The 17,612-nt window shown below is 43.8% G+C and overlaps 1 protein-coding gene across 2 annotated transcripts in view; it reads left to right on the top strand.

Annotated features, from left to right (window-relative positions):
* Positions 1–17,612, top strand: part of LOC137628774 (uncharacterized) — an 89,196-nt gene that overhangs the window by 49,913 nt on the left and 21,671 nt on the right. For both annotated transcript variants that reach the window (XM_068359979.1, XM_068359980.1), the window contains 2 exons: positions 15,594–15,767; positions 16,110–16,239. In XM_068359979.1, coding sequence (XP_068216080.1) covers positions 15,594–15,767; positions 16,110–16,239 — 304 coding nt within the window. The remainder of the gene's footprint in view (positions 1–15,593; positions 15,768–16,109; positions 16,240–17,612) is intronic.

The following is a 17,612-nucleotide window of genomic DNA, read 5'->3' as shown; positions in this document are numbered from 1 at the left end:
TAACAAACCTTCCGTTATTTATGTGGATTATCTTTCAGCAGCAGCAGGAGGTAGCCTCTATATATACTCTCACAGCAGTGAGAGACACCACTTTTTCTTTTGGCTTGGTAGAGATCAGACGTGTTCGCTCTTCTACTGACTGTCATTGGACTTTTTCAATTCTTCTTTCTCTTTTCAGGTGTGCATGTTTTCTCTTGTGATCGCCTTCTTCATGCGAACCTTTCCTAGGCGCAAGGGTTCTGCGTGCGGGACCTTCATGTCGTCGTTAGAGACTGACCTGCACTCTTTATGTCCTACTTGCCGAGGGCATCGATGCAAGCACGGTTCGCCTTACGCAGAGTGTTGGGAGTGGTCTGCCTCACAATGGGAGAAATTTGGGCGGCATAGGAAGAAGACGACGACTAAGCGCAACCGCTCTCCCTCAGGGGCGAGCAAAGCACGTTCCTCTTGCATGCCCAAATCTCTCTCAAAAGCTCCTTCTTACTCGCGCTTTTACGAGGGACGATCGAGTAGGAGCGCAGATCGATTAACTACTTGGCAACTACGGAGTACTGGGGGAGGGTTGTTGCTTCCACTAGAGGAGCAACTTCTCCTCCACCCGCGGGCGAGCTATTCTCCCTTTCAGATCTGCTGCAGGTGTGGTTGTCCTTAGGGATTTCGAGACCCCCTTCGAAGGAGGAATGGCTGTGCCTTCTTCAGTGGTGCCAGGAATGAACCTTCTCCAGAGCTGTCGACATCTCACGCTTTGGAACTGTGCGCGGTCCATCTGTCACCTTCTGCTGGCCCTTCCACGCGTGGACAAGGTGATCGTTCGCATTTGCCTCTCTCAACGGCCCCCTGCTGACGACGAACCCTCTCTCCATCCTGAGACCTCGTCATTCCCTAACCTTCAACCTCCCGTATCTCCTCACAGGAACCCGCAGGTTGCAGGTGTGGATCTTCCGGGGACCAGCGCTCCTACCATCAGCTACGCGAAAGGACGAGAATCATTATTGCCTCGTCCTTCTGGACTCTCTTCCCCTGGATTTCCGTTGGCGATGATCGGAAGATCTTACGGATTATAGGTCATCACGATCCGAGCGCTCTTCTTCTGGAAGACCCTCACGCTCTAGAGCCTCGCGCTCACGAGACCGCAGGTGTCAAAACTCTCCTTTCCTTGGAGGTGTTCCTTTTCACGAGGACATGTCTCGCGATTGCGTTCTATACGACGATCGCGAGCAAAGTCTAGAACTAGATCCAGATGCTCGCGTTCTAAATCTCTGCGATCTAGATCACGAGAACGGCGATCGCGCTCATGAGGACGACGCTCACGTTCACGAGGGCAGCGTTCACGTTCGCAAGGGTACCGTTAACGAGAACAACGTTCTCGATCACGAGGCCACGCTCACGTTCGTGAGCTAGGCATTCATGACGTTCACGCCGTTTTCGAATGAGAACTAGATGCTCTCATTCGTGAACATCTCGTTTACGATCATGAACCACGTGTTCGCGATCAAGGTCTAGACATTCCTCATCTAGAGGTAGAAGTAGGCGTACGTGGAGTCCATCAGCACATAGCCCCTCAACCAGACCTTCCAAACGACCTCGGACCGGACCTGAAGATGAGAATGACTATTCCTCTAACAGGCGTCCAGCTAAACCCTCAGTGCCTTTCACTGCCTGGGAAGTTCTAGCAAAGCATTTGCCTACCCGACGCTTGGAAACGTGTCCCGCTGTGACGCGTTCTTCAACGAAAGTAGTCCCTACTCAGAGGCCTCCTCTGTCGAGATCGTCGGACATAGGTGATTTTCTGGGGCAGCAGGGAGGCATTAGACCCTCCTCTCCCTCTGTTGACGCGTGAAACTCGCAATTTTACGAGCAAATCGGAGATTTCCGTGAGCAATTAACGAGCAGATGTGTCGGAACTGCGAGCAAATGCGGTACCAACACCATCGCCTAGTCCCTCTGCGACTTCCACCTCCGACAGAAGACCAAAACCCTTCCCAGAAGGGTTCAAGGAGCTCCCTAACAGGTTCGTGAACGTTCCTATTAGTCCAGACCGTCCTTTGTGTCCGAAGGAACGTGTTCCTCTGCCTCAGAGGTTATCACCTCCGTCGACTGGAGCTCCTTCTAGAGTTCCACCCAAAGGACACATTCCAAGGGAATTCCAGGGCATACCTAGGGGTTCAGAGCTTCCTCCATGGGTGAGCACCTTCATGACCACCCTCCTGAAGACACTGAATGTGGTTCCTACACCGCCACAACCTCCGACTGTCTCAGTCAAGGCAACCCCTAGGATTCCCCTGGAACTGGAACCCTCATCGGGTCTGTCAGGTGGGAGTCAGAACCCTAGAAGAAAATCGATGGCAGACAGAGCACGCAGATCACCTCCACCCCGATCGCTTGCTGAATTCTTATATGGCCAACTTACCTTTTATGCCAGTGAAGTAAAGGAGGTCATAACTAAGAAGCAGAAAAGAAGGATGAGAGGAGTAACATCACTTCTCACCGATATCATCCATCCTAGGACGAGTAGGGACATGGGCTCGCCCAGGGAGATCACGATCCATTCCTTTAACCCTCAAGAAATTGAGGTAGTGGCTCCGGACCAACGTCCAGTTTCTGTACCTCCTCCAGATGCTGCCAAGGCTTCGTCTAGTCATTCTAGTGGCTGGAAGACCTCGCAGGTTCCCCCTCCTAAGACCGTGGAGGAACATTCTGTGCGGAGGGAATCAAAGAACATGAAGCTGAAACCTGAAAACACCGTGGCATGGGAAGCTAGATTGGCTGAGGCACACAGGCGGTCCCCCTGTGGCAGGCCCACCCAGTGATTCTGTTGACGACCCTGACCTACCCCAGGCTCTGGATGAGAGTTTGGAGGTGGACGACCCTGCAGACTTGGAGGATGAGAATCTTCCAAAGGCGACCAGCCCAAACTATCACTCCGAACAGGAGAGACGTGAGGGCCATCAACAGGCTGTCCACTCTTAGTTCCACCATCCAGGAAGGGAAGGATATGGTTCTCGATGAAATATTCGAGAGCCAGAAGCCTCCAGGTCCAGTGCGACTTTTCCCTGGTCCAAGGGTTTGTGACAGCCGTCAAAAGGAAAGCTATCGCCGAGATAGCTGGAACTTCAAGTTCCTTGAGGGCAGGTTCCTCCTCTCAGTCCATTCCACTTCCATTCGTTTTTACAAAGGATGTATTGCGAGATCGAAGGGAACCACATTTCATCATGAGCCTCAACCCTTCGGTAGAGTCCCTAACGAAGGGTGTTCCAACTCAAACCCTCTCCTCTCTGAAGGCCTCCCCCTCGGCAATTGAGCTCGTGAACATAGAGAGAGTCACAAAGTACGCTGTGCAGGCTGCTTCGTGGCTCGATCTATGGTTGGGATCCTTAGGCTTCATGGTTCGCTCCCATGACCTTTCGAAGGAGTTGGCCAGGAAGACTTTGCAGTCCTTCCTGTTGTCAGGTACCCGGACTTTTGAGTTTCTGTCGCACCATAATCTCAACCTGTGGGCAAACGCCATCCTCAAGAGAAGGGATACCGTCATAGGTCGGTTCCACAAGCAGGTGCCAAAAGTAGAAGTCTCTCGGTTGAGGAATTCCACCCTCGAGGGTTCAGTTATCTTAGTTCCGGAAGAGATAGAGAGGGCTGCTGAGCGATGGAGCAAATCATCCAACGATTCTCTCCTCTATAGGGCCACAACATCGTGGACCTATGGTAGACCTTCCCAGTCTTCTCGGCCTCAGTAAGCACCTTCCTCTACTCACCAGTCAACTTCTAGGTCCTCGGGACCTTCTAAGGTGTTGAAGTGGCCCTCTCATTCCAAGGGACAGAAGGGGCCCAAGTCCTTCAGAGGAAAGAAGGGAGGAAAGGGAGGTGGCTGAGGTGGTCCCTCTCAGTAGTAATGGCATTCCTCATCACTCCACCTGTGGGAGGATGCCTACAGTGCCACTGGCAGAGGTGGCAGATCCCTGGACGATCGAAGTGATCGCCCTAGGGTATTGCGCCCTGTTCATTCAATCTCTCCCTCAACTGACTCGGGATCCAGTGCATCTAAGCTTCTATACGAAGGGATCTGCAAAGGAGCTGGCCCTCAGGGCCGAAGTCCAGACCATGCTGCAGAAGTGCACTCTCCAAGAGATCGCGCACGACAAGTTGCAGAGCGAATGTCCGGAAACTTGCGTAGGTCCTCAGTCTCGGTCTACCAGGCTAAATAGAGAGTATTCTGTGATTGGTGTCATGGAAGGAATATCTCTCCACTCGATGCCACTATTCCAGTAATAGCGGACTTTCTTGTATACTTTCGGGAGGAAAAACTCTTTTTGATCTTGGCGGTGAAGGCTATCGCTGAGCCTTACGCCTTGCCTTTAAGCTGAAAGGAGTAGATATTTCCTCTTCGTTGGAGCTTTCTTTACTCATACGGAGTTATGAGATCACTTGCCCCTTGTCAGAGATTAGGCCTCCTCCTTGGAACACCACGTTCCAAGGAGGAGGCCTAATCTCTGAGATCCTGGAAAGGACCTCATGAACCATTACGTCATGCAACTGACCGAAATCTCACTTTGAAGAAAGCGTTCCTGCTCACTTTAGCCTCAAAAAAGAGTCAGTGAACTTCATGGCCTCTTGTATGACATTGCCCATTCAAGAGGAGGAAGGGAAGTGACACTCAGCTTCGTCCCTGAGTTTATTGCCAAGACTCAAAATCCGCGGGTACTGGAGCATAGATTCGGGCCATTTCAGATTGCGAGTTTTCGTTCTGTAACCAATGACCCAGATCAGTTGTTACCATGCCTAGTGAGGAGTTTTGAGATACTATCTTAAACGCACTGAAGCAACACGGCCCAGACTAACACCTCTGTTAGTTCAGGTAGAGTAAAGAGGAGGGTCACCAAAAAACACGGTTTACTCGTGGATTTGCCAAGTAATCGAAAGAGCCTTGGCTCCCGATCCTCCTCAGGCTCATCGACCTAGAGCCCATGGTGTCAGGGGAATCAGTACTTCCCTGGCATTCAAGTGTAACTTTTCCATGTTGCAAGTTCTCCAAGTTGGCGTGTGGAAAAGACAGACCACCTTCACAGCCCATTAATTAAAAGACGTGACCCACAGGAGGCTCGATACGTTCACTATCAGTCCTGTGGTGGCTGCTCAACAAGTGGTTTAAGATACCTCAGGCTCCTTGATGGGCAAGTAACAGTTGGTTGAAGGCATTGGTTACCCAGGTTAAGACTGGGATGAATGAAAAGAATGTCTTGCTTTCCCTTCTTCATCTTCCCCTCCCTTGAGGTACAGCAACATTGGTCCCTCTGCAAGCTGGCTTCAACCTCTGCAGGTAATTATCAGTCCCCTTGTGTAGCCTAGTATGCTTTATGAAATTGTTATACTGTACACGTCCTCATTGCTTTCTTCGAGGGAGCAATGGGATACGTCTTGTTTTCCTAAACAAACTCGTAGGTGTTCATACAAACAACAGTTCTATTTTACTGCATTGCACAGGCTGTGAGTATACTCACTTTGTGTATTTCAGCGAGGTGTCATACATTATTAGGTAAATCCAGGTCAATGTCCATGCCAGATATAGGACTTCCACCCACCTAAGAGTGAGTCATCCACATAAAGAAAGGTTTGTTAGATTGGGAACAAATGACAAATTAGGAGATAATTTGTATTTTTCCCTAACTAATACAAAACTGGAGTTATTTATATAAATTGGCCCACCATCACCTGTCCCCCATAAGTTCTGCCAGCAATAAAAAGTGACCTCTCTCACTGCTGTGAGAGTATATATAGAATTGACTGGGTACCCCCCAGCTTACCCGCTCAAGCGGATAGGCAGGGTTGCCACCTCGCAATTAAAGTCTAATGGCTACCTCCAGCTGCTGCTGAAAGATAATCTCCACATAAATAACTCCAGGTCTGTATTAGTTAGGGAAAAATACGAATTATCTCCAAATTTGTCATATTAATGATGTAGATCTGGGGTTGTTGAATCCCTTAATAGAGATCTAGCTAAAATTAGTGCATGTTGAAAATTGTGGTATGAAGTTGAATCCTAACAAAACTCAAAGTATGGTTGTAAGTAGGTCAGGGACAGTGGCTCCTCAACATTTGGATTTCAGCATTGATAATGTTTCTTTAACTTTATATGACTCTTCAAAATTTTAGGTGTGATTCTCGACAGCAAATTTACTTTTAAGAAACACATTAGGTCTGTGTCTTCTTCAATTGCACAAAAAATTGGCTTAAGATTTTTGGTGATCAATCTATTCTGAAGAAGTGTTTTAATTCTTTCATTCTACCTTGTTTCAAGTATTGTTCTCCTGTCTGGTCTCCAGCTGCTGATTCTCATCTTAATTTTTTGGACATGAACTTACAGTCTTAAATTTCTTATTCCTGATCTAGATATTAATCTTTGGCACCGTCATTTAATTGGTTCATTATGCATACTGCATAAGATTTTTCATAAGTCTGACCATCCTTTACATTCAGATCTTCCTTGAGTTAATTCCAATAGTCAGGCCTTCTCCATCATGAGGCTCAATACTACACATTATTCTAGAAGTTTTATTTCAGCTGTAACCAAGTTGTGGAATGATCTTCCTAATCGGGTAGCTTAAACAGTAAAACTTAAAAGTTCAAACTTGCAGCAAATGTTTCTATGTTGTACAAGCTGCCTTAAGTCTTTTTATAGTTTATATATGACATATCTGTTTTGATTTTGTTACCGTTTTTAAAATATTTTATTGTTAATTTTTTCTCATATCGTCTATTTATTTCTGTATTTCTTTCCTCATAGGGCTATTTTTCCCCATTGGAGCCCTTGGGCTTATAGCATCTTGCTTTTCCAACTAGGGTTGTAACTTGGATAATAATAATAATAATAATAATAATAATAATAATTATAATAAATAAATTTTGGGACAAATAAAAAGTTTCAGGACAAATACCTGCAGGAAGGATGTGGAAATTATTGATAAAAAGCTTATCTTTATAGAAAGACTTGAACCTTCTAGGAGTTCAGGTAGACAGTACAAGACAAGGGAATGGAAAAAGTCATTTCATTTTTAACCTTGTAGAGGAGAAAGCCAAGAATAAAATTTATATGATGATGATGATGGTGAAAATTGTAATACAGTATATCAAGAAAAAGACCTAAGTAGAAGAAAGGTGTAGCAATAGATTTATATACAATTGTAGAAAAAAAATGGAAAATCATGTCATTAACGAGTGTGTATAACATATAGATCTTTTAAGCTGTCTTCTTCACTTTTCTTGAAAATCTCGTCTAGTCATGGTCTCCATCTACACACTTTATCTTTAATTTTCTTGGCCTCCCTACTGGTTTTTGTCCCACTAATCTTGTACTGTATCTACTACTTTTGTGACCAAATTGTCTTCCGCTCTGCATTAACCCTTTTACCCCCAAAGGACGTACTGTTACGTTTCACAAAAGCCATCCCTTTACCCCCATGGACGTACCGGTACGTCCTTGCAAAAAAATGCTATAAAATTTTTTTTTCATATTTTTGATAATTTTTTGAGAAAATTCAGGCATTTTCCAAGAGAATGAGACCAACCTGACCTCTCTATGACAAAAATTAAGTCTGTTAGAGCAATTTAAAAAAAATATACTGCAAAATGTGCTGGGAAAAAAATAACCCCTTGGGGGTTAAAGGTTGGAAATTTCCAAATAGCCTGGGGGTAAAAGGGTTAATGTTCAAACTCTATCAGGCTTTGGTATCTCTGTTGATTAGGGTTTTTACAAAATTACTTTTCTTCACATAAGCTTCCATTATATGGTTTCACTTTGTTACTATTAATACTATATGAAAAATGTCTACCTCTCTTATGGAATGCTTATTTTTTTCTGTTATTAGTGGTTACTGTAGCTTAAGGAGGCCCCAGAATCATAATTCATAACTCATATGGGTATCCCAAAAGGCTTTTTCTCAATAGATAGTTGTCATCTGTAGACTACAACTTATAAATTTAATGATTGAATTGAACAAATGAAAAAAGATATTTTAAACATATTTCCAAAACCTTATAAATTTAGTTGTAAGTTTTGATATTCAGTCTGGCTTTGGGCCCAGTAATTTAGGTTCTGTAAAGAGACCAAAGAAGTAACAAGCTATTGTAGGTGTGATGATGGTTCCTTATATTGGGGAAAATGTGTCACTTGGATATCGACAATGGTTTCATATTTCTAATTTTGAGTTTTGTCCTTATCTTTTGCCATAGACTTTGGTGTCAGTAACTCTAGTTTTTCAATATTAATCTTACCCGATAATCATGTAGCTGTCAACTCTGTTGCCGACAGAAATCTACGGTCGGGATACGTCAGCGATCGCTATACAGGTGGGGGTGAACACCACAGCGCCATCTGTGGTCAGGTACTCTAGTACTTCTTGTCAACACCACCTCAATTTTTCCTCTGTCGTGCCTCCGGCTAGACCTACATGGATACGCTGTTGATTCTGGAGTTATTGCTCACGATTTGGTGATGTATTTGCTCTAGAGTTTAGCCTTCGCTATTCAGGAAGCTATATCATTAGCTTAGCAAGTTTTTGGAATTAATTTGATTTAATTTTTTATTTAATTTTGGTACGAAGAGAGTATGAACTCTCTTTCACTTTTAAATGGCCGACCCTTCCCTTAGACGGAAGTGTTGGTGTCGAAGAGAGTATAGACTCTCTTAATTTTGCTTAACAAAGTTATAGATTTATTTTATATCTCTCCGCCTTTTATAGGCCTCTTTGATTAACTTCCTTTTATTATATACTTATTAAAATTAATTTTTATATTTGTTTATATTCGACCTTTCCTAATAGTAGGCGGTCTTTTCTTGGAACCGAAGTTAATTAACATTGAGCCCGTCATTTCGTTTTTACCTGTTAACATATTATGCTATTTTAATGTTTTTGAAAGAATTTCTTTGATAGTCTTGTACTGTTTTCAAAGTTGAACTAATGTTTTGTTTTGTCTCTGCAGTTGTTGACGTTCAGAACGTTCAACTTGCGCTCTATCGTTACGATAGAGAGAGAGTCTATCACGGTGTCACGTTGCAGTAAGAGTAAACCGATTCTAGCGTTTTGTTCATTCTTTCTTAGCTTAAATGGTTTTAATTCTAATAAAGGAACTTTTTATTTGGGAAACCTTTCAGTTTTTTTCCTTTAACAATAATATGTTTTAACGATATATATAATTGGGCTCTTCTCTCAGGTGCTAAGTCAAGAGAGAGAGAGAGAGAGAGATAGAGAAGGAGGGAGAGAGAGGAGGATAAACGTTTCGTTCAAGCGGGTAACGTTGTTATCGTTTTTGCTCTTCTCCCTAGTCTCTTTAGGGGAAGAAGGTAAACGTTTCTAGAGTTTTATTCTTGTTCTCAGACTTTATGCGGTGAGAGATTTTAAACGTAGTTTATTTGATCTAGTGTTTAGTCTCTTTTCCAGCCACTGAATTATTTATCTTTCATTATGTTTTTCTGTTACATTGTAATACTGTTTTCGCAATTACTAACTTTTAATGAAGGATAGAATTGCGTGTTTCAGGTACAAACCACTTAAAGTTTCGAGTTCAGTGAAATAAGTGCAAACAGAAAATCAAAAGTGATAAAGTGATAAGCGCAAAGTGTTACAGTGTTGCGTTCGAGGGTTCGTCTGTTCGTGCCAGTTGTTCGCCTAGTCTGGGACCTCTTACAAGCTCCCAAGCCCAGGGGAGAAGTAATGTCGAAGGACTTATGGGTTCAGCAGGCCTTGATCGACAAACAGACGTTTCCCTCCGTGGTTTCGGGTGTAACCAACTCACGTAGCCGACGTGATCACCCCACCCACACAAAGACGAGAGAGCCCATTTATTCCTCGTCTGCGGAAGAGGTTTCTCGCAGAAACCATGGACCAAATCTTGCAGCTTTTAAGTGCAAGTCGGTCCCTTCCGCGCAAGTCCAACTCCTAGGTGGTGCCATTAGCACTGGGTCAGTTCGGACTTGCTGCAGTACGACAACTGCACACCTCCCAGAGAGGCAAGGTGGTATCGCAACAGACAGTAACTCCGTCTGTTGCCGCACCAGCTGTTTTAGACCCTCAGTTTCAACGGACAGTAGCTCCGTTTGTTGTTGTCTTTCTTAAACTCTAGTGGTCTATGCTGCTGACAATGCAGTCTCAGCTTGCGGTGTTGATGCAGGAGTTTCAGGCAGAGAAGGTTAACACACCTCCTCCTGCGAGCGCTCCTCCACCTCTACGCAGTCCAGCCTGCCAGACGTATGATGTTGATGTTCCTCAAGCTACCTCCATGCGTGAGCTGCCGCATTGGGAGTTGCCAGATACCAGCTCTGTGCAGCAACCTCCACTTTCCTTGAGGCAGGAGCCTCTTGCCACGCGGCAACCTCCTCAACACTTGAGGCAGGAGCCTTATGCTTTGCAGCAACCTCCTCTACCCTTGAGGTAGGAGCCTCATGCGTTGCTACTACCTCCTCCATCCTCGAGGCAGCTACCTCTTGCGGTGCGACAACCTCCACCATCCTCGAGGCAGCAACCTCAACTCCACCTCTGCGCGGTCCACCCTGCCAGACGTATGATGTTGAGGTTCCTCAACCTACCTCCACGCGTGAGCTGCCGCATTGGGAGTTGCCAGATACCAGCGCTATGCAGCAACCTCTTGCGTTGCGGCAACCTCCACCATCCTTGAGGCAGCAACCTCAACTCTTGCGGCAGCCACCTCCACTCTTGAGGCAAGAACCTCAACTCTTGAGGCAAGAGCCTCAACTCTTGAGGAACCTCATGCTATGAGGCAGCCGCCTCAACGCATGCAGCAACCGCATTCTTCACAGCATGAGCCTCTCTCTGCGCAGCTACCTCCTCAACCCTTGAGGCAGACGCAACTCTTGAGGCAGGAACCTCACAGGAGCCTCATGCTATGCGGCATCCTCCTCAAACCATGAGGCAGGAGCCTCATGCTATGCGGCATCCTCCTCAACCCATGAGGCAGGAGCCTCATGCTATGCGACATCCTCCTCTACCCATGAGGCAGCCTCATGCTTATGAGGAGCCTCATGCTATGCGGCATCCTCCTCAAACCATGAGGCAGGAGCCTCATGCTATGCGGCAACCGCCTCAACCCATGAGGCAGGAGCCTCATACTATGCGGCATCCTCCTCAACGCATGCGGCATAAGCCTCATCCCTTGCAGCTTGAGCCTCATCCCATGCAGCATGAGTCTCATACCATGCAGCATGAGCCTCATCCCATGCAGCATGAGCCTCATCCCATGCAGCATAAGCCGCACGCCATGCAACATGCTCTGCTTACCTTACAGCATGCTCTGCATACAGCATGCTCTGCATACCTTACCGCATGCTTCTCAGTCACACATCTTTGGTTGTTGCCAACTCACTAGACTGTCAAGCAGTTTCATAACGTTGCCTTCTAGTCTGCTGCTTTTGCACCAGTGAAACCCTCACTGAGAGAACTTAGCTTTTCTCGGATATGGTTCCTGTAGATGAGAAAGTGCTATTCTCCCTCCTTCTGATTTTCCCTTGAGGACTCTGTCATTTGGAGAGGAGCCTTTAGCTGCTTAGCCTCCTATGGACTTTTATTTAAGCATAGCATGCTTCCAGGGAGGGTAATGGTTCCACTTCAGTCGCTAACCCCGTCTGTTACCACACCTGCTCCCATAGACCTTGAGCTGTGTTGCAAGACATGCAGTCCAAGCTTAGTCCTTGTTAGAGGATTTTTTGTTTACGGAGTCAGTGTGTCACTGGGAAGACGTTCAACAACCAGCAGAAGTGTCTTGTTGTGACGCAGTGCGGCAACCTCAGCAACCCGATAAGGAGTTGTCTGTACGACTCAGACAGTCTAGACAGCTTCGGGTTGTCACTGTACTTCCTCGCTTCCCCATGGTTGACAGTTCACAGACTGTGCAGCAGTACCATGATCTTGTGTCCGGCTCCGTCAGACGACTGGCTTTTAAGAGCTCCCACAAGTCGTCGCTGTCTGGAGATTCTCAGATGGACTATGGATCTGACCAAGGAACTGGGCCTCCTGGTCAATTTTGAGGAGTCCCAGCTCGTCCCATCCCAGACCATTGTCTACCTGGGTATGGATCTTCAGAGTCGAGCTTTTCGGGCTTTTCCGTCGGCCCCAAAGATATACTAAGCCCTAGATTGCATCCAGAGCATGCTGAGAAGGAACCGATGCTCAGTCAGGTAGTGGATGAGTCTAACAGGGACACTTTCATCGCTGGCCCTGTTCATCGAGTTAGGGAGACCCCACCTCCCCCCCTTCAGTATCATCTAGCGGCTCACTGGATAAAGGACATGACGCTAGAGACGATCTCAGTTCCTGTTTCCGAAGAGAGGAGGTCTACTCTCACGTGGTGAAAGAACAGCTTTCTTCTCAAGGAAGTCTACCTTTGGCTGTTCAGAAACCCGACCGCCGTCTCTTCTCTGACGCATCAGACACGGGCTGGGGTGCGACTTTGGACGGACAGGAATGCTCGGGAACATGGAATCAGGAGCTAAGGACACTTCACATCTATTGCAAGGAGCTGTTGGCGGTTCTTCTGGCCTTGATAAACTTCAAGTCCCTCCAGCTTAACAAGGTGGTGGAGGTGGACTCTGACAACACCACAGCCTTGGCTTACATCTCCAAGCAGGGAGGGACTCATTCGTGGAAGTTGTTCTAGATCGCAAGGGACCTCCTCATCTGGTTAAAAGATCGAAAGCTCACGCTGGTAACGAGGTTCATTCAGGGCGATATGAATGTCATGGCAGATCGCCTTAGCCGGAAGGGTCAGGTCATCCCCACAGAGTGGACCCTTCACAAGAATGTTTGCAGCAGACTTTGGGCCCTGTGGGGTCAGCCAACCATAGATCTGTTCGCTACCTCGATAACCTAGAGGCTCCCGTTGTATTGTTCTCCGATTCCAGACCCAGCAGCAGTTCACGTGGATGCTTTTCTGCTGGATTGGTCCCATCTCGACCTGTATGCATTCCCGCCGTTCAAGATTGTCAACAGGGTACTTCAGAAGTTCGCCTCTCGCAAAGGGACACGGCTGACGTTGGTTGGCTCCGCTCTGGCCCGCGAGAGAATGGTTCATAGAGGTACTGCAATGGCTGGTCGACATTCCCAGGACTCTTCCTCTAGGAGTGGACCTTCTACGTCTACCTCACGTAAAGAAGGTACATCCAAACCTCCACGCTCTTCGTCTGACTGCCTTCAGACTTTCGAAAGACTCTCAAGAGCTAGGGGCTTTTCGAAGGAGGCAGCCAGAGCGATTGCCAGAGCAAGGAGGACATCCACTCTCAGAGTCTATCAGTCTAAAGGGGAAGTCTTCCGAAGCTGGTACAAGGCCAATGCAGTTTCCTCATCCAGTACCACTGTAACCCAGATTGCTGACTTCCTGTTACATCTAAGGAACGTAAGATCCCTTTCAGCTCCTACAATTAAGGGTTACAGAAGTATGTTGGCAGCGGTTTTCCGCCACAGAGGCTTGGATCTTTCCACCAACAAAGATCTACAGGACCTCCTTAGGTCTTTTAAGACCTCAAAGGAACGTCGGTTGTCCACTCCAGGCTGGAATCTAGACGTGGTCCTAAGGTTCCTTATGTCATCAAGATTTGAACCTCTCCAATCAGCCTCTTTTAAGGACCTCACATTAAAAACTCTTTTCCTCGTGTGCTTGACAACAGCTAAAAGAGTAAGTGAGATCCACGCCTTCAGCAGGAACATAGTTTTCACATCTGAAACGGCTACATGTTCCTTGCAGCTCGGTTTTTTGCTAAAACGAGCTTCCTTCACGTCCTTGGCCTAAGTCGTTCGAGATCCCAAGCCTGTCCAACTTGGTGGGGGACGAACTGGAGAGAGTACTTTGCCCAGTTAGAGCTCTTAGGTACTATCTAAAAAGGTCATAACCTTTACGAGGACAATCAGAAGCCTTATGGTGTGCTATCAAGAAGCCTTCTCTTCCAAGGTCTAAGAACTCAGTTTCTTACCTATTCAGGCTCCTGATTAGGGAAGCACATTCTCATCTGAAGGAAGAAGACCTTGCTTTGCTGAAGGTAAGGACACATGAAGTGAGAGCTGTGGCTACTTCAGTGGCCCTCAAACAGAACCGTTCTCTGCAGAGTGTTATGGATGCAACCTATTGGAGAAGCAAGTCAGTGTTCGCATCATTCTATCTCAAAGATGTCCAGTCTCTTTACGAGAACTGCTACACCCTGGGACCATTCGTAGCAACGAATGCAGTAGTAGGCGGGGGCTCAGCCACTACATTCCCATAATCCCATAACCTTTTTAACCTTTCTCTTGAATACTTTTTATGGGTTGTACGGTCGGCTAAGAAGCCTTCCACATCCTTGTTGATTTGGCGGGTGGTCAATTCTTTCTTGAGAAGCGCCGAGGTTAAAGGTTGTGATGAGGTCCTTTAGTATGGGTTGCAGCCCTTTATACTTCAGCACCTAAGAGTCGTTCAGCATCCTAAGAGGACCGCTACGCTCAGTAAGAAAGACGTACTTAATAAAGGCAGAGTAATGGTTCAAGTCGTCTTCCTTACCAGGTACTTATTTATTTTATGTTATTTTTTAATAACTAATAAAATAAAATACGGGATACTTAGCTTCTTTGTTAACATGTATGCTGGTCTCCACCCACCACCCTGGGTGTGAATCAGCTACATGATTATCGGGTAAGATTAATATTGAAAAATGTTATTTTCATTAGTAAAATAAATTTTTGAATATACTTACCCGATAATCATGATTTAATTGACCCACCCTTCCTCCCCATAGAGAACCAGTGGACCGAGGAAAAAATTGAGGTGGTGTTGACAAGAAGTACTAGAGTACCTGACCACAGATGGCGCTGTGGTGTTCACCCCCACCTGTATAGCGATCGCTGGCGTATCCCGACCGTAGATTTCTGTCGGCAACAGAGTTGACAGCTACATGATTATCGGGTAAGTATATTCAAAAATTTATTTTACTAATGAAAATAACATATTTAACACAATAGGTTATTCTCAATTAATGAGTTACTTTAGGCTTACAGTTGATACACTTTAGATATAGTAGTTTTGTTTTCAGTATAAATGAAAAGTTATCTTAATAAAGATTATTTTATAATTATAAAGTACAATGCTATACTTTAGTTAGTTTTCACAGTGAATCTTACAAAAATGCATTAGTTTTTATAGGAACAATAACTCGTTAGTTTTCACAGTGAATCTTACAAAAATGCATTAGTTTTTATAGGAACAATAACTCCTATCTATGTAATTGCTGAAGTCAATATGAAAACATTTCTTCAGTTTCTCTAGTCAACATTCTTGTAATTTATTCAATGGAAACTTGCCTTCCTAGTTGGAATTTCTTACCCTGAATAGAAACAGACACCCATGAAATCTTTTCTTTTGTGTATTGTTTTTATAAATGATTTAAAGTATCAAAGATTATTAGCCTTTTAAAAGAAAACTTTATGTAGTAAGTTTACAAATCAAACTGATTAACTAAATTGTGTAATGTGTAATTAATTGAATTTATTTACTTGAATATTTTTATTATAAATATACAATATTCACAATGATAAGGAAATTTCCTAGGTTACACAATTGTTTTACAGAGAGCCATTGAAAGCAGAAAGGGGAAAATCTCCTCGGAATAGTGGGCGAAAGCAGAGGCATGGAAGCAGCAGGTCTAACAGCATTAGTAGAGATCAGGTTGAGGGCAAAGATCCTTTACCATCTCTTGACTTAGGAGGCACTGCAGGACCAGCTGGCACAAAGAGTTTTGAAGTGTATGATATGAATCGATTTTCTGTATTTTCAGTCATGATTTTTCATTTTTATTTGGTTATATAAAGTGTGTAACAGCTTAGGTGATATAACCAAACCACCAATCAAATTTGTAAAAAGAGACATTTTATACAAGACTAAGTGTGTAACAACTTAGATGATATAACCAAATTACCAATCAGATTTGTAAAAGGAGACATTTGTTTTTGTATGACATTATCCAGTGTTATTTATTTTCAATAGATCTTCAAAGTTATACTTTTCTTGTAAACATAAATTTTAAGTTTCTTAAAGCTTGATATTACTTCACCATTAGAATAACTATATCTGCTTATCTCGTGTAGATGCGACACCCAGCGCAGCAGTGTGAGGAGCAGTGCATCATCGCCTCGTAGGCTCCACTCGTTGCTTGATGGTCAGATCCAGAGCTCTAAGCATAAAATTTCAATGTTGGAAGAAATTAAGCAATTGCAGGTTTGTTATTTTTATATTGCAAAATTTAATTTGTTAACTTTTACCTTATCTTCATAGCATCTTAATAACTTTCTTTGAAATGTTATGAGAAGTAAAACAGAGGTTAAATACTCGTTGAATATTGATAAGACATATTAAGCTTAGAATTTCTCTATGTGCTTAGAAAAACTCTTAGAAATAAAGTAATTTAAAAAAGTAAGTTAATCAAAGTAAAACACACTAAATTCTTAAGTAAATAATGAAAGGGAGACTTCAACAACCCCATTTTTGTTGCGTGTCAAAGAATCTTGAGACAAGGATATCAGGTCATAGAAATGGTAAATAGATCTGGTCCTTATTAAAGAGTATCCCCTTTAATGCTGTTAAAACAACATAAATTATTTCTAAAACCCAATACCTGAAAGTGATGAGGTTAATATTAAACCCATCAGGTTTTATGTTCTAGTAGTATTTGAAATAATTTTTGCCGAAAAAAAGGCACAAAGCTGTGGTTTCATCTCGTCCCAACAATAGAAATTTTGGTTCAACTTCATGCTGTAAGCATACCTGATTAGCTTTGTTCTAATAAAAATCAAACCATCGTCCCTTACTATAGGAGATAGGACTTATGTAGTAAGGCAAAATACAAATTATTTTTAAAATTTTTAATGTTCAGTTGGTTTACCAGGTGATAAAAGGATATTTACAGTTTAATAAAGTACAGTACTAACTTAATTAAACTAATATAATGTATATAATATACTGTAATTAGTTTAGAGCTTGTTTTGGATGTAGGACAATTGTATTACATGAGATACGCAAGGTATTTTTGTAAGGTTAGTATACAAGTATGGAAGGTACAGTAAAGATATACAGCTTTCTCTTACTCTGTTTGTGAAAACTGCAGGAGTGCTTGGAATGGAGATTTGATTATACAATACTAAAGGAAGAACTTTAGCATTGAGAAAGATAAAGAATAGAAAATTATTAAGCATACAATAATCAATACTATCATGAAACATTAATAAGTTTTATAAGATAAGAGGTATAGTTTTGAGTGTGATTTCACTTTAAAATTAGTTGGCTTTTACCTCTCCATCACTTACCCACAATAAAGTGAGATAGTTAGCATGATGACTACTAGGTAAGATTTATATAAGTAAAACATTTTAATAGTAAAATTAATTATTGAAAAATTACATAGTAATTTGAATTAATTCCCACCATCATCCCAAGTTTCAGTGATGTAAAGAGGTTTTTTATTCTGTATATGAAGGGCTACCTAACTCCAGTAATAAGGAGTTCTTGAAAGTATATAGGCTTGTGGTAAGTTTGCTCAGTGATGCCTCCTGTTGGGTATACTAGGCATCATAGGGAAGTGGATGAAGGGAGAG

Source organism: Palaemon carinicauda, chromosome 36, assembly GCF_036898095.1.
Source record: "Palaemon carinicauda isolate YSFRI2023 chromosome 36, ASM3689809v2, whole genome shotgun sequence".
Taxonomy (NCBI): domain Eukaryota; kingdom Metazoa; phylum Arthropoda; class Malacostraca; order Decapoda; family Palaemonidae; genus Palaemon; species Palaemon carinicauda.
The sequence above is the reverse complement of the archived record's forward strand: the minus strand, read 5'-3'. Positions and strand labels throughout refer to the sequence as shown.